General features: G+C 36.0%; 1 protein-coding gene across 2 annotated transcripts in view; it reads right to left on the bottom strand.

Annotated features, from left to right (window-relative positions):
• Positions 1–17,306, bottom strand: part of LOC114652266 (mothers against decapentaplegic homolog 4) — a 66,183-nt gene that overhangs the window by 27,939 nt on the left and 20,938 nt on the right. For both annotated transcript variants that reach the window (XM_028802576.2, XM_051928021.1), the window contains 2 exons: positions 8,095–8,269; positions 81–110 (listed from right to left, as the gene is read on the bottom strand). In XM_028802576.2, coding sequence (XP_028658409.1) covers positions 81–110; positions 8,095–8,269 — 205 coding nt within the window. The remainder of the gene's footprint in view (positions 1–80; positions 111–8,094; positions 8,270–17,306) is intronic.

Below are 17,306 nucleotides of genomic sequence, written 5' to 3' on the forward strand. Positions count from 1 at the left end.
TGAATGTTTTTTTTTTTTTTTAGAAAAAAGATTTAAAATTCAAATAGTCAATTTTCTAGTCCAACCATAAAATTACTTACCATTGCTCTGCAAAGTCAAGCCAGATAAGTCTGTAATAAAAAATAAAATACTCATTTTATTTTAGGATATTGTAACAGTGAATTGGAATTTAAGGCCCTCGATTTTTTAAAACTGAGATTTTATTAGAAAAGCACTGGATATGTGGAAACTGGATTTTTGCTTGCGTTTGATTAATTTAACTGGATTACTGTTGTAGAAAAATAACATCAATCACTTAAAAGTACAAAGAAGAAAATGTGGTTTAAAACATAAATATTAAAAGTTAATATTTGCCAGACAAGGGAAACAAACATCCACAAGATTATTTCATCAATGAATAAACACACACATAATAATACCTATTCTAACAACTGGAATAAGAGACTAAATATAGTTCTTTGCTAAGTTTAACATGGGAAATTGCTTTGGAAAGTAGAGTATATGTAAAATCATGAAACAGCATCTTGTCAAATCAAGTGAGAAGAATGGTAAGGTGGGTGTAATGAAGGCAGCAGAAAAGAGATCGTGCAGCATCCAGTAAAAGCATAAGTGTGGCATGGGGACGCTAAAAGTGCAAAAATGACACTGTAGTTGCATTCTGATTATAATACTCTGACAGGCAAAAATGTCTGATAAGACAACACTGGTTTAACGGTATAGTAACTGCTGTGTTTTTTCTTTATTGTACTGTTTTAAGTATTTAAATAAATTGTCCACCATGGCACTGGGTAGTGCTGGCAGACATGTTGGTATTAATTTCACCACTCTCTGTACATGTGACATTTTTTCTAATACACATCTGCACATAACAAATGTAAAACTCTTGCTATCCTGCAGCATGGAGGACTATTGTGTATGCAACACATAGCATAACTTTCTCTAAAATCTGATATTGTGACCTGTTTAGGATGCTTTTGCAACTTTCATAGCCATTTATCTGAAAACAACATTTATATAGCACAAAGTTTTCTACAGTAATAATAGAGACGTAAGTAAATAAGAGTGTGGGGGTGATGGATCACATTAGAAAGATTTTATGGAACAATTATACTATGCCACCACCCATGATGTTTTACCTTTTGGAAATCGTAACCATGATAAGGCATTTTACAGGAATTTGAGCTGTGTGGTGTTTTTAAGTTAACCATGCTAACTACTCTGTTCTAATTCCTCTTCAGATTACACCTCAAGCAAGATAGAATTACAAGTCAATTCATTGCTTTCTTTAATGTTTTTAAAGAATTTTAAAATGATGTAAAAAATCACAATTAAAAGCACATTAAAAATCAAATCATTATTGACTGATTGATAACAGGCTAATGCAAATGAAAAATAAATGATTCAAAATAGCCTTACTGTCAAGGACATTCTCAAGGTCAAAATTATTTCTTAAATAAAAAACTAGTACAAGTCCTATGAGGAAATACTTCAAAACAAATACAAACATGTTTTTCACATACTCACCTTTCCCTATGCTTTGAATCCTGGGTGATTTATGTGGCTCACTAAATCAGAAGAACACTGTAGATTCTGTACCCTATTAAGTGCCAGCTGCTACTCTGTTTTACACAGCCTTTGCTAATGAATATTAAACAGACAGTACCCGGATAAAACAAACTTCACTTGAAACTTTTCTACCAATATAGATGAATATACGTTTCACTTAAATTAGGCACCTCATTTGTTAATCATAGGTCTTATTAAGACAAGGTCCGGGTTCATGCAGCATCATTTTAAAATGAAAATCAAACGTTGGCTTTGGAGGAATGCTGCAGCTGTTTTGGTACAAGTGAAAATAGACACTAACATTTATTCATATGGCATTACTTTAAATAAATGGCACATACAAAAATATTCAGCACAGGTGGTAGAAACACATACTGTATTCTAGAATCTGAGTGAGCATGTGTATATTTATTTTTATTCTAGATATATACAGTATCTAAGCATCTAGATTATTTCTGTGTATGCCTGAAGATTCAAAATGCATACTGATACAAGCACAATATGCAAATAATTCCACATACTTTTATCTTTGACTTTTTTAGATTCCACAGTAAGTAACAAATATGCTTAAAAATATATCTACGCATTGGTTAACCTAGAAAAGGACCGGGCTCAAACCTATGGCATGAAAGGACTCAAGGCCTCAAGTGTATTTTGATGCTGGAAATAAAGTAAAATACTCAACTGTTCTCTATCTGCAAAACTTTCATTTTTGCAAAGCACCTTTTTCTGAAAAAAAAATATAAAATAAAAATTGCCCTAGAAACAATTTTCATTGTTGTTTTTGTGCATTGGATAAAGGGATACTTTTGCAATTGCATACTTCATAATAATAATAATAATAATAATAATAGGTTACATTTATTGAGCGCCTTTCACAAACCCAAGGTCGCTTTACATACAGAGTAAAAAAAAAAATTACACAGATGACAAAAGTTCGTAGAAGAGGAAAGTTTTCAGTTGCAATTTAAAAGTGCAGAAACAGGAGCAATCTCGGAGAGACTGAGGAAGAGAGTTCCAGAGTTGAGGTGCTATAGCACTGAAGGACCTGCCTCCCAAGGTGGAGAGTCTGGTATGTGGGACAGTAAGAAGATTACTGCTCTAGGACCTGAGAGAGCGACAGGGAGTATTAAGAAGCTAGTAGCTAAGTAAGGTAGAGGGGGGCAAGGTTATGTAGGGCTTTGAAGGTGAGAAGCAAAATCTTTATGTATTATCTACACATAGGTGCACTGTATATATTATTATTTTAGACAATGAAACTGATAAGAGTTTCAGGAAACAGAGCGCTACAAAGTTCAGTCAGTGATGCAGATTTGGATGTCATTGAACACATGAATACAGAAGCATTAAGCGCCATCCCTACCTGTAACACGAGTTATACAAGTACCCCAAGTTCTTGTCTATAAGCCGCGGCTTATCTAAGGAAAAAAGTTGTGAAAATGAAAAAATAGAATATCGGCTTATACAGTAATCCTTCCTCCATCGCGGGGGTTGCGTTCCAGAGCCACCCCCGAAATAAGAAAATCCGCGAAGTAGAAACCATATGTTTATATGGTTAGTTTTATATTGTCATGCTTGGGTCACAGATTTGCGCAGAAACACAGGAGGTTGTAGAGAGACAGGAACGTTATTCAAACACTGCAAACAAACATTTGTCTCTTTTTCAAAAGTTTAAACTGTGCTCCATGACAAGACAGAGATGACAGTTCTGTCTCACAATTAAAAGAATGCAAACATATCTTTCTCTTCAAAGGAGTGTGTGTCAGGAGCACAGAATGTCACACAGATAGAGAAAACAATCTCTAGCAAACAAATCAATGGTGCTGTTTGGCTTTTAAGAATGCGAAGCACCGCGGCACAAAGCTGTTGAAGGCGGCAGCTCACACCCCCTCTGTTAGGAGCAGAGAGAGAGAGAGAAAGAGTTTGTTTTTCAGTCAAAAATCAATACGTGCCCTTCGAGCTTTTAAGTATGCGAAGCACTGTGCAGCATGTCGTTTCAGGAATCAGCTTTACAAAAGATAGCAACGTGAAGATAATCTTTCAGCATTTTTAGGCGAGCGTCCGTATCGTCTAGGTGTGCGAACAACCCCCCTGCTCAATCCCCATACGTCAGGATCACAGATAGTCAGTGCAAGACAGAGAGAAAAGTAAGCAATCTAGCTTCTCAGCCATCTGCCAATAGCGTCCCTTGTATGAAATCAACTGGGCAAACCAACTGAGGAAGCATGTACCAGAAATTAAAAGACCCATTGTCCGCAGAAATCCGCGAACCAGCAAAAAATCCGCGATATATATTTAAATATGCTTACATATAAAATCACAATTTAAATGACCGCTATGCGCGCGTGTTGACTCAGCGACGCCCAGAGCAGAAAGAACACGCTCCGGCCGCTCCAACCGCGCCATGTGGGGAGTGAGAGAGACGCCAATATCTCACACTCTCTCCCCCCTTAAAGAAATTAAATGGGTGCGAGTGAGACCACTGACCTCCCTCCCTTCTATTAGTTATAGGTTATAGTACGTTCGGCTTATCCATGAGTCCGGCTTATCTATGATACGATTTTATTTTAAAAATTCATGATTTTTGGTCTCCGGCTTATACATGAGTCCGGCTTATAGACAAGAACCTAGGGTACAAAGTTTCTTTGGTTTGATAACCTGGCATAAAGTAAAGAAACTAATAAGCACAATGGATGCACAAATCTGCTTGGATAAATACAAAGACATTTAATTTTTTCATTTCTGTTGGAAATTTTAACAAATATATGAATACTGCCGCAGTCTGAAGTAAATCTACATTTTCCAGGTATTTTTGAATAAACATGAATTAAGGTATTAAATTATTCTTATTTCTGGTGCCATACGTCCATTAATACAGGACCTTTATGACAAGTGACGCCTAAAGAAAGTACCCTCTGCCATTTCACACTGACAAACTTAACGGTCGGTCTGACATTGTGCCATACAGTAAGCAATAGTGCTACAGTCAATACAACTCCAGCAGGACTACAAAACTCACTGACCATTAACTGTTAACTCACAAAAGAATTATCTGCTTCAATTGTGGCCAAGACTCCATTATGTAAATGAGTGCTCAGCCAATCAGTTTGCACTAATGAATAATCTGGGTTACTTGCATTGTTTGTTACTTGGTCAGTCCAATTTAAGCTGTGCATTTATATCTGATATTTACTCCTAATTTGACACACATTTACTAATATTGAAACATTTCGTTTAGCATTAGATGTCAGCTATGTCATATCTAGAATCCGCAGAAGAGGAATTACTAAAAATATTCTTCCATTGTGCTAGAAGATTGGAGGACAAACTGAATTGAAAAGGTATTTGTAAACAAGTAAACTTCATGTGTAAAGCTCTTTGTAGTGATGACTGTGAAAAGTACACAACTATAGGCCATGCCCTTCTAAATAATAAATAAATATGAAGGGATACAGTAATGTTGGAGAAAGGGCAAAGAGCACAGGGGTTCTGCTTGATGTGTTTATATTTAAGGTTTTAAAACAAAAATGAAGCCACTGTGAAGTAGTAATAACTACCATTGGGTACAATAGTACCATTTGCACTAATGTTTCTTACATAGCATCACCTTTAAGGGTGGGACATTCAAATGTTATTACCAAGGCTGTGGAATTCTAGAGAACTCTGAACAGATTTTGTTCAAATGAAAGCTTCTCATTCTGGAGCAGGCTGAGACTAATTCAAAAACAGACAACAAGCTAAACCTAGTTAACAGTGACAAATGCATCCGGTCTGCCAACTCCCATTCTGGACATGTAGTAATTTGTACACTTAGGTGATAAACATGTTTCAAGCCTTATCTACCGAGAGAAATACCAGTAAAACCATGCAACTTTAATTTTCTCAATATTATCTCAGTGAACATTAATACACTGGTTTAACATTTTTCAATGCCATCTAAACTATTTTGTCTTGTTCACACATCCACTTTTCTGCAGCCACCTTATTATCTTCCGACATTGGGATAGTATGTCGCTTTGAGGTCAGCCTTAAGGAGCATGTATTAATCTCTTGGAGCCTGGTCCAGATAACAGGATGTCAATGACATCCTTTTAAATCCACATTTTTGCAAAACAGTCTTTGAAACAGATGTAAAAGGCAGATAAGCACCATCTTTCATCGTCTCTTCATCCAAATGGATTGTTGCAAACGTTAAAGCAAAACAGCCTAATCGCCACAAAAATTGTGCACATGATCTTAACAGGACTGGCTTTACCCCCCAAATTTTTGATGTTGAAGAATCATTATGCTTCAATTGATTCAAGTTTTGATTAGTCTTTTGATCACCCAGTGTGGAATGAATGCATGCTACAGTCACGTATCCAAGTTGTATTTCCAGTTATGAAGCACTTCATTACATTGAGATTGTCAGTGGAGCACAATGGAGCATTAGATGAGACAATGATTCATTTTATGAGGTGGTATTCAATGTGTACATCCGTTACTCATTTTGAAATGTTCACAAACAATGGGTTCAACTCATCTACAACGTAGTGTCTGCTAACTCATGCACCCTCATTCATCAATTCTCCAGTACAATTTGCTCCAGTGTGGCAAACCATTCTTCTGTCACTGATCTAAGGTGTTGCCCAGATCTTGGGTCATTTTCAAGATATTTCTTGACAAAGAAAAAAAATCTGAAGCCCATCGTTTTAGGTATGACATATGAAGGGGAACAGCACTGATACATGCCGACTACATATGAATGAATCTTCAAAGACACATTGTTATCTAGCATTAGAAACTCAGTAATAGCACAATGCTGGATTTTTGTTTTTCAGCATCCATGTTGATTTTAGTCTGAAACTAGAAATATTCACTATAAAATCACAGTAGTAACTCATATTGTAATGCACAGGAGCTAATCTTTGGTCACATACAAGATCAGCTCTGTAGAATGCCCCTTTTAGGACTACTATCTGATCTTGGATAGTCCCTTATACACAAAAACCTCTGAACAATAGCTGTAGTCCAGTTGCAAGGTAACGAGTCCTTTTCACACTGGTGGAGAAGAGGTGTAGTAAGTTTATGGAAATGTATAATAGGTGACAAAGTTTTAAAGGAAAGCAAGCTACAATATTTAGAGCAGTCAGATGATACTTAATTTACAGGTTGGGGACAGGACTGTGGGACACATTTGAAGACACAGACTCTGAGAAAGTGTAATGCTTTTGAACGAGAGATGTGATGAGTAGACAACAAGAAAGAAGTTAGTAGAGATCAATAAACCAATAAATAGTGAAGCAGTCAGGGAACATATGTAGTTTGTAATGTCTATTTACTCAAAATATGATTCCTATCCACCTCAAGGCTTTCAGATGCTTGGTTATTAAATGTCAAAGTTCAGTTTAAATAAAATTAAACCTCACAGAAAAACAGAAGCTTGTCAAACACATCACATCTCTAGTGTTTTTATTTTTAAATTCATGTTCTTATTTGTTGTCATATTCATAGTACAATAAGATTCCTACTTACTCATCCCATACAGATTTGTGGTGGTAGAAAAAAGCCACCATATATTAAAAGTACCATCATACAATATATAAAAGAGATGCCCACATAATTATCAATAGATGTTGCTGCTGTGTAGCTTTATGGCCTGTGGACGCTCCCTATTAACTTACACTGGATCTAATAGTGTGAGCATTGATGGTCATGTACCATTTGCCACAATTGGGGGGGGGGGGGTGATTATGTTGCTGTGCAGGATGCCTGATGTCTTGAATAGTCCTTTCTATGGCAGAATGTGTTACAGAAACTTAGAATGCTTCTCTCAAATTACTGGACAATATTAAGATATAATAGGAGGAGAAAATCAGCCATAAATCGATATGCATTGTACTCTCACACAAAAACTGGAAGGCAGTACTTAACCAAAGGGATCATTCTGTCTTGGTAATGAGGCTTGAAAGATATCCAAGTGTTTACAAAAAGAATCAATATACCAAAGCTTTAAATGTTGTGAAACTAGTCAGTTACAGATACTTGAATATTTAAGATAGGTATTATATTTTGATTGACCTTATTTGTCCACAAGGGGAAAATAAAAACTTTACAAAAGCTCAAGAAAAATAAAAACCATAACCCTCCCAACTCACACACAAGAGTTCTGGCTTGGATAATAAGAAAGACACTGCCATCTTGAACTTGCTTTTATTTATGTTCCATTAGGATTACACAGTTAATATTCAATAAACAGAATGTCTGAACCACGCTGCTTATAGATTTCACTAAATAACCAAAAGCCCCCAAAAATATATTAATGTAAAATAACTTGACAATAAAATTTACTTCATTTGGAACAATTATCTTAAGACATCAAAGTGGTTCTACTTTTGATTTACTGTTTCTATAATCATACAGTGACTGCAGTCCTTCTAGTTCTACAATATCTAATTCATTTCATATTTTTTGAAAGTTTACTTCTAATTCTACATATAAATGCTTCACAGCAGCAGTGCAAAATACCTGAAACGAATGCTCACTCACCAATGCCTGGAGACACAACCCGTTCATAGTGATAGGGGTTCACACACACACTGTCGCACTTCAGGTCAAAGGCATACTGACAGTATTTGACATGCTTCAGTTCATTTTTGTGAAGATCTGGCCACCTCCAAAGTCGAGCATAGATAACGTGAGGAAATCCTTTCCGTCCAGCAACCTGGAAAATAAAAAGGTATACAAAATAATTCAATACAGATGCAGTTTTTGGGAACAGGTGACAATTTTTTTTTTCCAAAACGAAATCATCCCTGGAGCTAACAGATCAATTGGTTAAAACTTTCAGCAAGAAAAAATATAAATTAAAGAGAAAATTAGGAGTACCTTCCTGCACCTCTTCAAAAAAATAAAATTCAGAAAACTTTATAATAGCATAAGAAATTTCAGCATCATTTATCCGATTCTGCATTCCAAATGTTCAACTATAAAAAAAAAAAAAAAAAAAAAAAAGCAATAATAAAAACTGGCAAAATCAAACATACTAGACAAACAATTGCTATAAGTAAAAACTGAGGAAGCACTTGACTGTATTATGTTCTTCATTGAACTCAGTGAAAAATAACCTTGCCATGCTAATTCATAAGATATGGACATTTAATAACAAGTGTAGTGATATCTGCTTACTTTGCATTCTGTATTTCTGCTCATGACCCAGAAAGCAAATGTTCCTATATAGGGTGATGAATATTAGTACTACTATATACAAAGAGTAATTTAAGAGCTAGACAGACTGCTGACACATAATTATAACCACTAAATTGATTATGAAAGTCTTCGTAAATTGCATTCTTCTATGCGGAATTAAACATCTGATAATGGTGAACGTTAGACTAAACTATGGACATGAGTAAGTTTTTACTGTATTTTAAAATTACCTAGCTTAATAAAACATTTAGCTTATAAATAAGGCTCAGGCTCCAGCTTCAGTTCTCATTAGCCAAGCATACTACTAATTTGACCAAGAGCAACCTACAGGACAATAACCTGGCAGCTAAAGCAGAGGCCAAAGTAAAGTGTGCAAGAAAAAACTGATGACCTCCAAAAATCATTTTACATGTACTCACGAATAGCTATCTGCTTAAGTGTACAAGGAACACTCTAACACACATCTGGGCTCAGAAAACAGGCCCTTCCAAAAAGATGTCTTTGCCACAAGCATATTGTATGGTTGGCTTTGATTGCATGGTTTAGATGATAGTGGTGGTTAAGAATCTCCACAGTGACAAACTTACAGAAGTGAACGTGATCCAGCCATGAAATAATGAACATGCTGCATAAGGCTGGAATGTCTAGATTAACATATTTCAGTGGCGCGCAAAAGGGACTTCTGGAATGGCCTAATCAGGGAAAACCAGTCTTTTACATTTACTAGAGAAATCACAAGCTTTCTCCTTCTCAGGAAACTCAATCCTGTGGCAATGAAATGGAGATCAGTCCCCAAAGAATTTTAGAATTTTAAAGCTCAATGAAGATGTAGTGCTTTTAACATAGCAGAAAAAGACTTACTTGCTATAGCACAGATTTGTGGAGTCATGGAAGATAGGTGTATAAAACAAGAACATAGTATAGGCAAAGGACTTATGACAGCACAAACTGTAAATTACACCCTTCATTAAAATTCAGCTGAAAAGAAAATGGTGCACACCAGCTTGAAAAACTAACTAAATGAAATGCCCTCAATGTCATGTGTATTCCAGCATAGTCGGCACATTGTAAATCTGAATGGTATGTTTCCTAATATGTAGCGAAATCTATGAATTGTTGGTTTTACCATATATCAACTTCTTTAGCCATTTTAAGTATTTATTATATTGGACATTTATGGCGAGAATTAAATTTGCACTGGCTTTAAGGGCACTGGTTTTGACAAACTGCCTGGAGATCCTTCACTGCAAATAATGTATAGGATGATAACATTCATTTGGCGTCATATTTAAACTAAGGATCATATGATTTGAAGGAAGGCCTGTATTAATTGTGAGAGGACTACCGAATCTATATATTCTGTGTTGAATATAAAAATAAATCCTCTTTGTATTGAACTTCACTATTTCCAGGTGCTGGTTCTTTGCCATAATTGAATGGATAAGACCTGAAATTGAGAGGTCTTTTGGTATCTTTGTTTCAAGGTATTCACCACTCACAAGGATTTTTTGTATTGGTGTTTGATTCATTCAAGCTGGTAAGTATTATTTACTCATCATACTGTACAGGCTCTACTCCAATTGCTTTGTGGTCATTTATTCCAGGTATCTGATGACGTTTTATGTGCACTGTTTCCCTTCCAGATTTGCGAGTTTGACATTCACATTTTCGATTATTCTGGAGTTGGCTGTAAACAATTAAATTGGAGTATTTTTTTAGACTGACAAAAGATCACAGAAACCTACAGATGGCACGTATGCCAAAGACATAAATACACAATACTAAAAATAATTTGTACTGCATAATTTTTTTTGAAAAAAAAAAAAAAAACATACATACATACATAACCTTGGGATCTACACCAGGTACGTTCCGCCACCACTGCTTCTACAGTTATTCATAAGATCCGGACATCTAATCCCTGCTGGTTCTTGCCCACTCCCTCGTGTACAGTGGATGCCATCCTCCTTGACACTTGCCTTTCTTAAACTTGTGCTCACCTGCTCACTTCCCAATTTCCTTTCTCCTTTCTTACCTGCCTCTCTCCTTTTTAAATGTACAGCAAACCCTTTTTAACTGTACAGCTGATGCCATGCACTCACCAAAGCGTTCAACACCAGTCAACTCTTTAAGGCAAGTGCTCATGAGCACATGCTAGTTATCCAGCAGGTTATTAAATACAATAAATAAAATGAAACCACAAAACACCACTGCCAAATGCCCTACCACAGTTGGGGAAAGGGGCCCAATTATTATTCACATGTTTTCGGTGAGGGCTGGGGGACTGTCTTCCCCTCCAACCCTCACAAGGTGAAGGGGTTAGTGCTGGATTATTTATGTTTTGTGTAACAGGTTACATATACTTTGAGTTTCAAAGTTGTGTTTACTTAAGCCTTTCTTCTTATGTATTTTGTTGTTTTGGTGCAGTGGTGGCTCTGAGGCTAGGGATCTGTGCTGGCAATCAGAAGGTTGCCAGTTCTAATCCCATAAATGCCAGAAGTAATTCTACTCCGTTGGACCCTTGAGCAAGGCCCTTCATGTGCAGTTGCTCCATCCCGAGTATGATGTTAACCAGTATCCAGATCTACAAGCAGGTCCTCCAACTTGCAAGAGAAAATCTGGGGGATGATGGCAGGACTGGCACTCCAGTCACCGTAAAAAAAACCTCACACAGTTCAATTCCATTCAAACTTCTGGTGTTGAGGTGTCACCCACTGCACAGCTGCACTCGGGTCCTAATTTGGGATCCTGAGGTGATTCGTCGTGTGGTGGATGCAGCAACACACTATATCAGTGCATGTTCCTAACCTCTTTTGTTTTGCATTCATTTATTACTTTATCTGACAGCTGTGGTGTTAAGGAGAGGGACCTATTTACAGCATAAGAATAATGACCTTACTCTGGACTTTGGGCTGAAAGGGTTTTTTTTTGGTTGTTTTTTTCCTTGTGACCAATTTGATTGGATTGCCTGGTGTGGTTACAAGTTCATACAACACTGTAAACAGGGAACATATATAACACAAAAGAGGACCATGATTATTTAACAATTGTCCAATAATATAATTCAATCTAATAGTCCAATATAATAATCCAAATCTTATTATGGGATATATCATCTACTGTTAAATTCTGCTCTGTACTTCTAAAATGTATATTTTTTATTTCTTACTATATTGAGAAATTGTTCTGTTCTGTGTACTGCATTGTATTGTATTGACCCCCTTCTTTTGACACCCACTGCACGCCCAACCTACCTGGAAAGGGGTCTCTCTTTGAACTGCCTTTCCCAAGGTTTCTTCCATTTTTTCCCTACAAGGTTTTTTTTGGGAGTTTTTCCTTGTCTTCTTAGAGAGTCAAGGCTGGGGGGCTGTCAAGAGGCAGGGCCTGTTAAAGCCCATTGCGGCACTTCCTGTGTGATTTTGGGCTATACAAAAATAAACTGTATTGTATTGTATTGTAATATGCCTATAATGAAATGTGTGTCCTGTAAATTGCAATTTTAGCAAAATGTGAAACAAATTTTTACTGTAATTACTAATATTAGAGCTATGAAAGACAAGAACTACAAACTTTTCAATCAGCTACAAAAGTAGTTTAGTTCACCTGCAAATTATCTTCTAGCTTAGATTAATCTTGCTTCAATGGAAAGGGGAATGCTTTACAAATTCTTAGAATATTCCCAAGCAGTACGATCTTACATCCATCTTCAATGGTCTGGATGCAGACTATGTGTACTTCACATGTTCTCTAATCACCTCTCCTCACAAAATGAATTGAGGCAAATTTTATCCGAAACAAAAAGACAATATAACAATGACAATGGTTGACAATGCAATATTTCATTAGTTTTGATCTGGAATCTGTACATTAATTACGTTAAATTTCTCATTTCCTTATACTTTTAGTGAATACATATACATATAGTACTTTTTAGCCAGCACACATATATATGAAAAATTAGCAAGTGGTTAGTGTGTTGGACTTTCAATCAAACACTTGAAGGTACAAGACCAATGTAGATAAAAAATATTATATTATAAATAAATAAATTGAAAATGAAGCTTTGTCAAATTATTTCAATATGACAGTTAAGTAGCATTGGTCAAGTGGTTAGTGTGTTGGACGTTCAATCAAATGGTCAAAGGTTTGAGACCAATGTACACAAACAAATTTTTTTTTTTTTTTTTTTACATTTTTCAATTTTTCATCATTTAAATACAAATTTGGCAAAATATTCTTTTCAGTGAGTTGGTGATATTGGCTCAGTGGATAAAGTATTGGGATGTTCTTAAAAAAAAAAAAAAAAGACTAAAAAGGTTCGATTCTCCAATATACAGTACAAGCACACATTTCCAGTACTTCACATATGTAAGGTTTCACCGTGGTTAGGATTTTCTGAAATGAGAAATGAACATAAAAAATGAAAATGCACAGATTTCTTAAATGATTCCAAAAAAATAACTCTTACAATATGAAAATTTCTCCAATTATAACCATTGTCCTACATACGTTAATCAACTGTTATATGATGTGTCATTTTATTTCCATAGTTAAGCTGGTTAGAATTGTCACTTTAAACAGATCTATACATTTTAAATGAATTATGGGATAACCCTTATCTCATGTGTATGTGAATACATCTGGTATGTATGGGATACTTTCACGTTCACATACATACAATATAAAGTTAGATTAAAAAAAAAATTACAAAGTGAGCTTCGGGGCTACCTAATTACGACTACACCAAGGCCGTGGAGCTTCAGTTTAATGTCACTTATAGTACGCACCAATTTGTTTCCCAGAAAAAAAACAAAAAAAAAAAACCAAAAAAAAAAATTACACCATGTTCCCTTAGGGACTCTATGTGTGTGCAAACTAATAACTGTAAACAAAGTATGTACCTAAGTCCTCCTGTCTGCTTTTGATATAACCACACTAGAAGAGACTAAAGTGACATCAAACTGAAGCTCCGTGGCCTTGGTAAAGTCATAATTAGGTAGCCCCGAAGTGCATGTTTCCACTTTTTTACTCTAACTTTATCAATGTATGAGATATTTTCACAAACATACAAAATACTGTTTTAAGTAATTGTCCATATTCATGGTGGTCTAGGTCAGGGTTATCATATAATTTTTCAATGTGCAATTCAGAGGTTCTGTAAATTGAAAAAAAAAAAAAAAGAAAAAGAAAAAAAAAAAAGAAAATCTAATCTAAGATTACGTGTAACCATGTACTTCACGTATCAAAGCCAACTGCCAGAACTGGGAAAACTTTCCACATTTTATAATTCAGACAAAACTCTTTGCTCCAGTATATACTGAAACCTAGGTTACTCAAGAAGCTCTCACTGGCAGCTCCCATTCTATTAGTGAAGCTTAGACTATATTATGTTATTAAATACAGCATTATATAATTTTGTCCAAAAAGAAACCCTCAAATAAATGTTATTTCTCCCCACTGTTCAATGGTTACATATTAGCATTTCAGCATTCCCATAAGCAAAAGAAAATTGCTGCTTAACTGGTAGTGCTGGCTGGAGGCTAATTTATAATTTATACATGGTTATCACAGTATACTTACACATGGCTTTTTGAATTGTTGAGCAATTTACTCTATGAAGTAAATATAATGTACTATAGTAAAACAGGGGGGTGACTTTCGAGTAACATGCTTCATGTGATACAAGCATTAAAAAAAACACAGCACTGTACATACTTAAAAAAAGAACATAAGCCTTTATGAAAATAAGGGCAATCACCACAGACAACCCAAAAGAGGAGCAGCACTTCACTTCTAGCAAATTTGAATTAAGATTAAAGGATTTTTTTTGATAATCTTTTTCATGTGACTGTGTGGACCCTGACCCCAGTCCTGACTTGGTTGTCCTCTTTTGTGTGCACTGCACTGAAGAGTGAAACACCACTGGAATAACAATCTAAAACTGAGCACAGACCAGGTGTCTGCAATTCTTCAAACAGGTTTGTGACAAATACTTTCCTAACATGAAAGGGGTGCCTTTTTGTTAGTACAAGATCGTGAATACACATTTTCCACAATAAACACAAAACATAACATTGGGGAAGAAAGTGTCCAATGTATAACGGATCTGCTTTAAAGAACTTTAACATACATGAAACAGAAGATAACTATTAAGCACAGATGTAAAATCCACTCACGTATCAATTTTATCTAGTGTTGACTGTTACCATAAGTATATTTTATTGTAATTTTGGAAGACAAAAGGTAGACTAAACAATTTGTGGTGTAGGAAATGAAGGTTGACATGTTAAATATCACTGATGTATACTTTTAGACTGCATTACAAAAAAACCATCTCTTGCTAGTGTTGCTGCGTTGAAAAAATACATTCCATATATTTATATGAGAAACACTACTATAGCTCAAATTTTCAAAGAGGGACAGTAAGCAAAAAAAAATTGTCTAGCTGCAAAAGAACAGGCAGAGTGGGTCTTTCTTTGGTTTATTGTTTTTGGGGATAGGTGGGGATGCTCTGGAGAGGGTCAGCTGCTTTAAATGTCTTACCATTACCATCAGTGACCACCAGAACTGGGCAAACATATTCTATTTGCAAAAAAAGGCTTACCATTACCTTTCTTTCCACCGGTCTTGGAAGAAAGCCCAGATGTCTCCATCTAAGCTCATGTACTTCTATAGGTTAACAGTGGAATTAATTTTCAATGGATGTTTAACGTTTTTATAGCACCTCCTCAGCAATGCAAAGGATCCTGAAGTTGGCTCAAAATATTACTGGCACATAGCTTCCTTCTGTCCAGGGCATATACAATGCGCTGCCTTACAAACAGTACTATTAAAAATATTCAGACATCCAACATAGCCATCTTTCTTTTCTTTTTGATCCAGAAAATCATACAAGACCACCAGCAATTGCACCAGTAGTTTCCGGGATAGTTTGTATCCTCATAAGGATACTGAACAACTCCTAATACACGCAACTACTGTACATGAATTTTTCTTGTATACAGCACCTGTATATTTCATTCAATGTATGATTTTATATTCACGGTTTATGACTGCATGAAGACTACCCTTGCTAGCCGTGGGGATATATGCAAGCAAGCATTTCATTATACTATGCATATATGACAATAAATTTTGAAATTAAGCTTATTTCCTCTTCAACTAAGAAACAATCTTTTGTTTTAGACAAGCGTGGCAATTTAGTGGCCTTTTTGACTGACCTTCTCTTTGCTTGCAGATGGACCAATGCTGACAGGGATACAAAGCACAGAAATTCTCAGACCTGGGGATTCATGTATTAAAGGTGCATACACACAAAAATGTTTTGTATGCCTACTTCCATGCTCATATTGAGATGTACAAAAACTAAACTTGCTATAACAACACACATTTTCACGGCAGCCTCAGACCATGTGCATGCACATTTCTGCTTGGTTTTCTAAACAGGCGGCACCCAGCGTCAAAGCAGTGATACTGTTTCTGTGTGGTTTCCCTTTCCTTTTTAGATTCTGCAGTAGTAGGGTGTTGGACCATGTTAGCCAATATGGATGCAATGAGAAGTCAAGCAAAATGATACCTTTTGTTGGCTAACTGAACAGATTACAACATGCAAGCTTTCCAGGCACTTGTCTGAACAAGGGGCCTGAGCTGCCTCAAAAGCTTACATATTGTAGTCTGCTCAGTTAGCCAATAAAAGGTGCCAGGTTGCTGGACTTCTCAATTTTTAGATTCGCATTCATGACGCGGGCTTTATCAAATACAATGAAATTAATTGCTTATCATTTACAAATTTAAGGCACTTCATTGTAATCCAATTGTAACACTATAATGCTCCACAGAATGGACAAACTATTCCAACTACCATGGCTGTTTTAGCTATGTTAGAAGACATCTCAAATGGAAGTATTAGAATAGACTGCATATGTAGAAATCATACTGATTTCTTGTTTCGCGATGATGACTGGCTTCTAAGCAGATTTAGATTTCCAAGACCTATCCTTTTGGAGCTGTGTGCTGAACTGGGACAGAGTTTACAAAGGCAGACTTTGAGGAATTATGCTCTACATGCTTCTTTGGCTAAAATCCTGAGGGAGGTCAGAACTTGCACAGGAGCCTTTTCAAAGTGAACTGGCTGACCGATTGGGTATTTCCCAGTCATCACTGATTCACACCATACCAGCTCTATGGGATGATATCTGCTTGGCATAATAATAAAAAGTAACACATTTTATTTATATAGTGCCTTTCCATGCTCAAGGCGCATTTAGATACATCAGATTTCCTTACACTGTGGGTGAATAGGCAAACATCAAAGCACAATTTGTAGCAATGACCAGTTTTCAAAATGTAAACAGACTGGTCGGCGGCACACACACCGCTATAAAAGGCGCCTGCAGAGAATGAATTTGCTTATATAAACAGAAAGCATTTCCACTCTATTAATGTGCCAGTTATCTGTGATGCGAAACGAAAATGTGTCTCATTAATGTTGTGGTGAGATGGCCTGGCTCAACCCATGCTTTATTCATTCCATGAAATAGTTGTGTTGGGAA

Source organism: Erpetoichthys calabaricus, chromosome 5 (genome assembly GCF_900747795.2).
Source record: "Erpetoichthys calabaricus chromosome 5, fErpCal1.3, whole genome shotgun sequence".
NCBI lineage: Eukaryota > Metazoa > Chordata > Cladistia > Polypteriformes > Polypteridae > Erpetoichthys > Erpetoichthys calabaricus.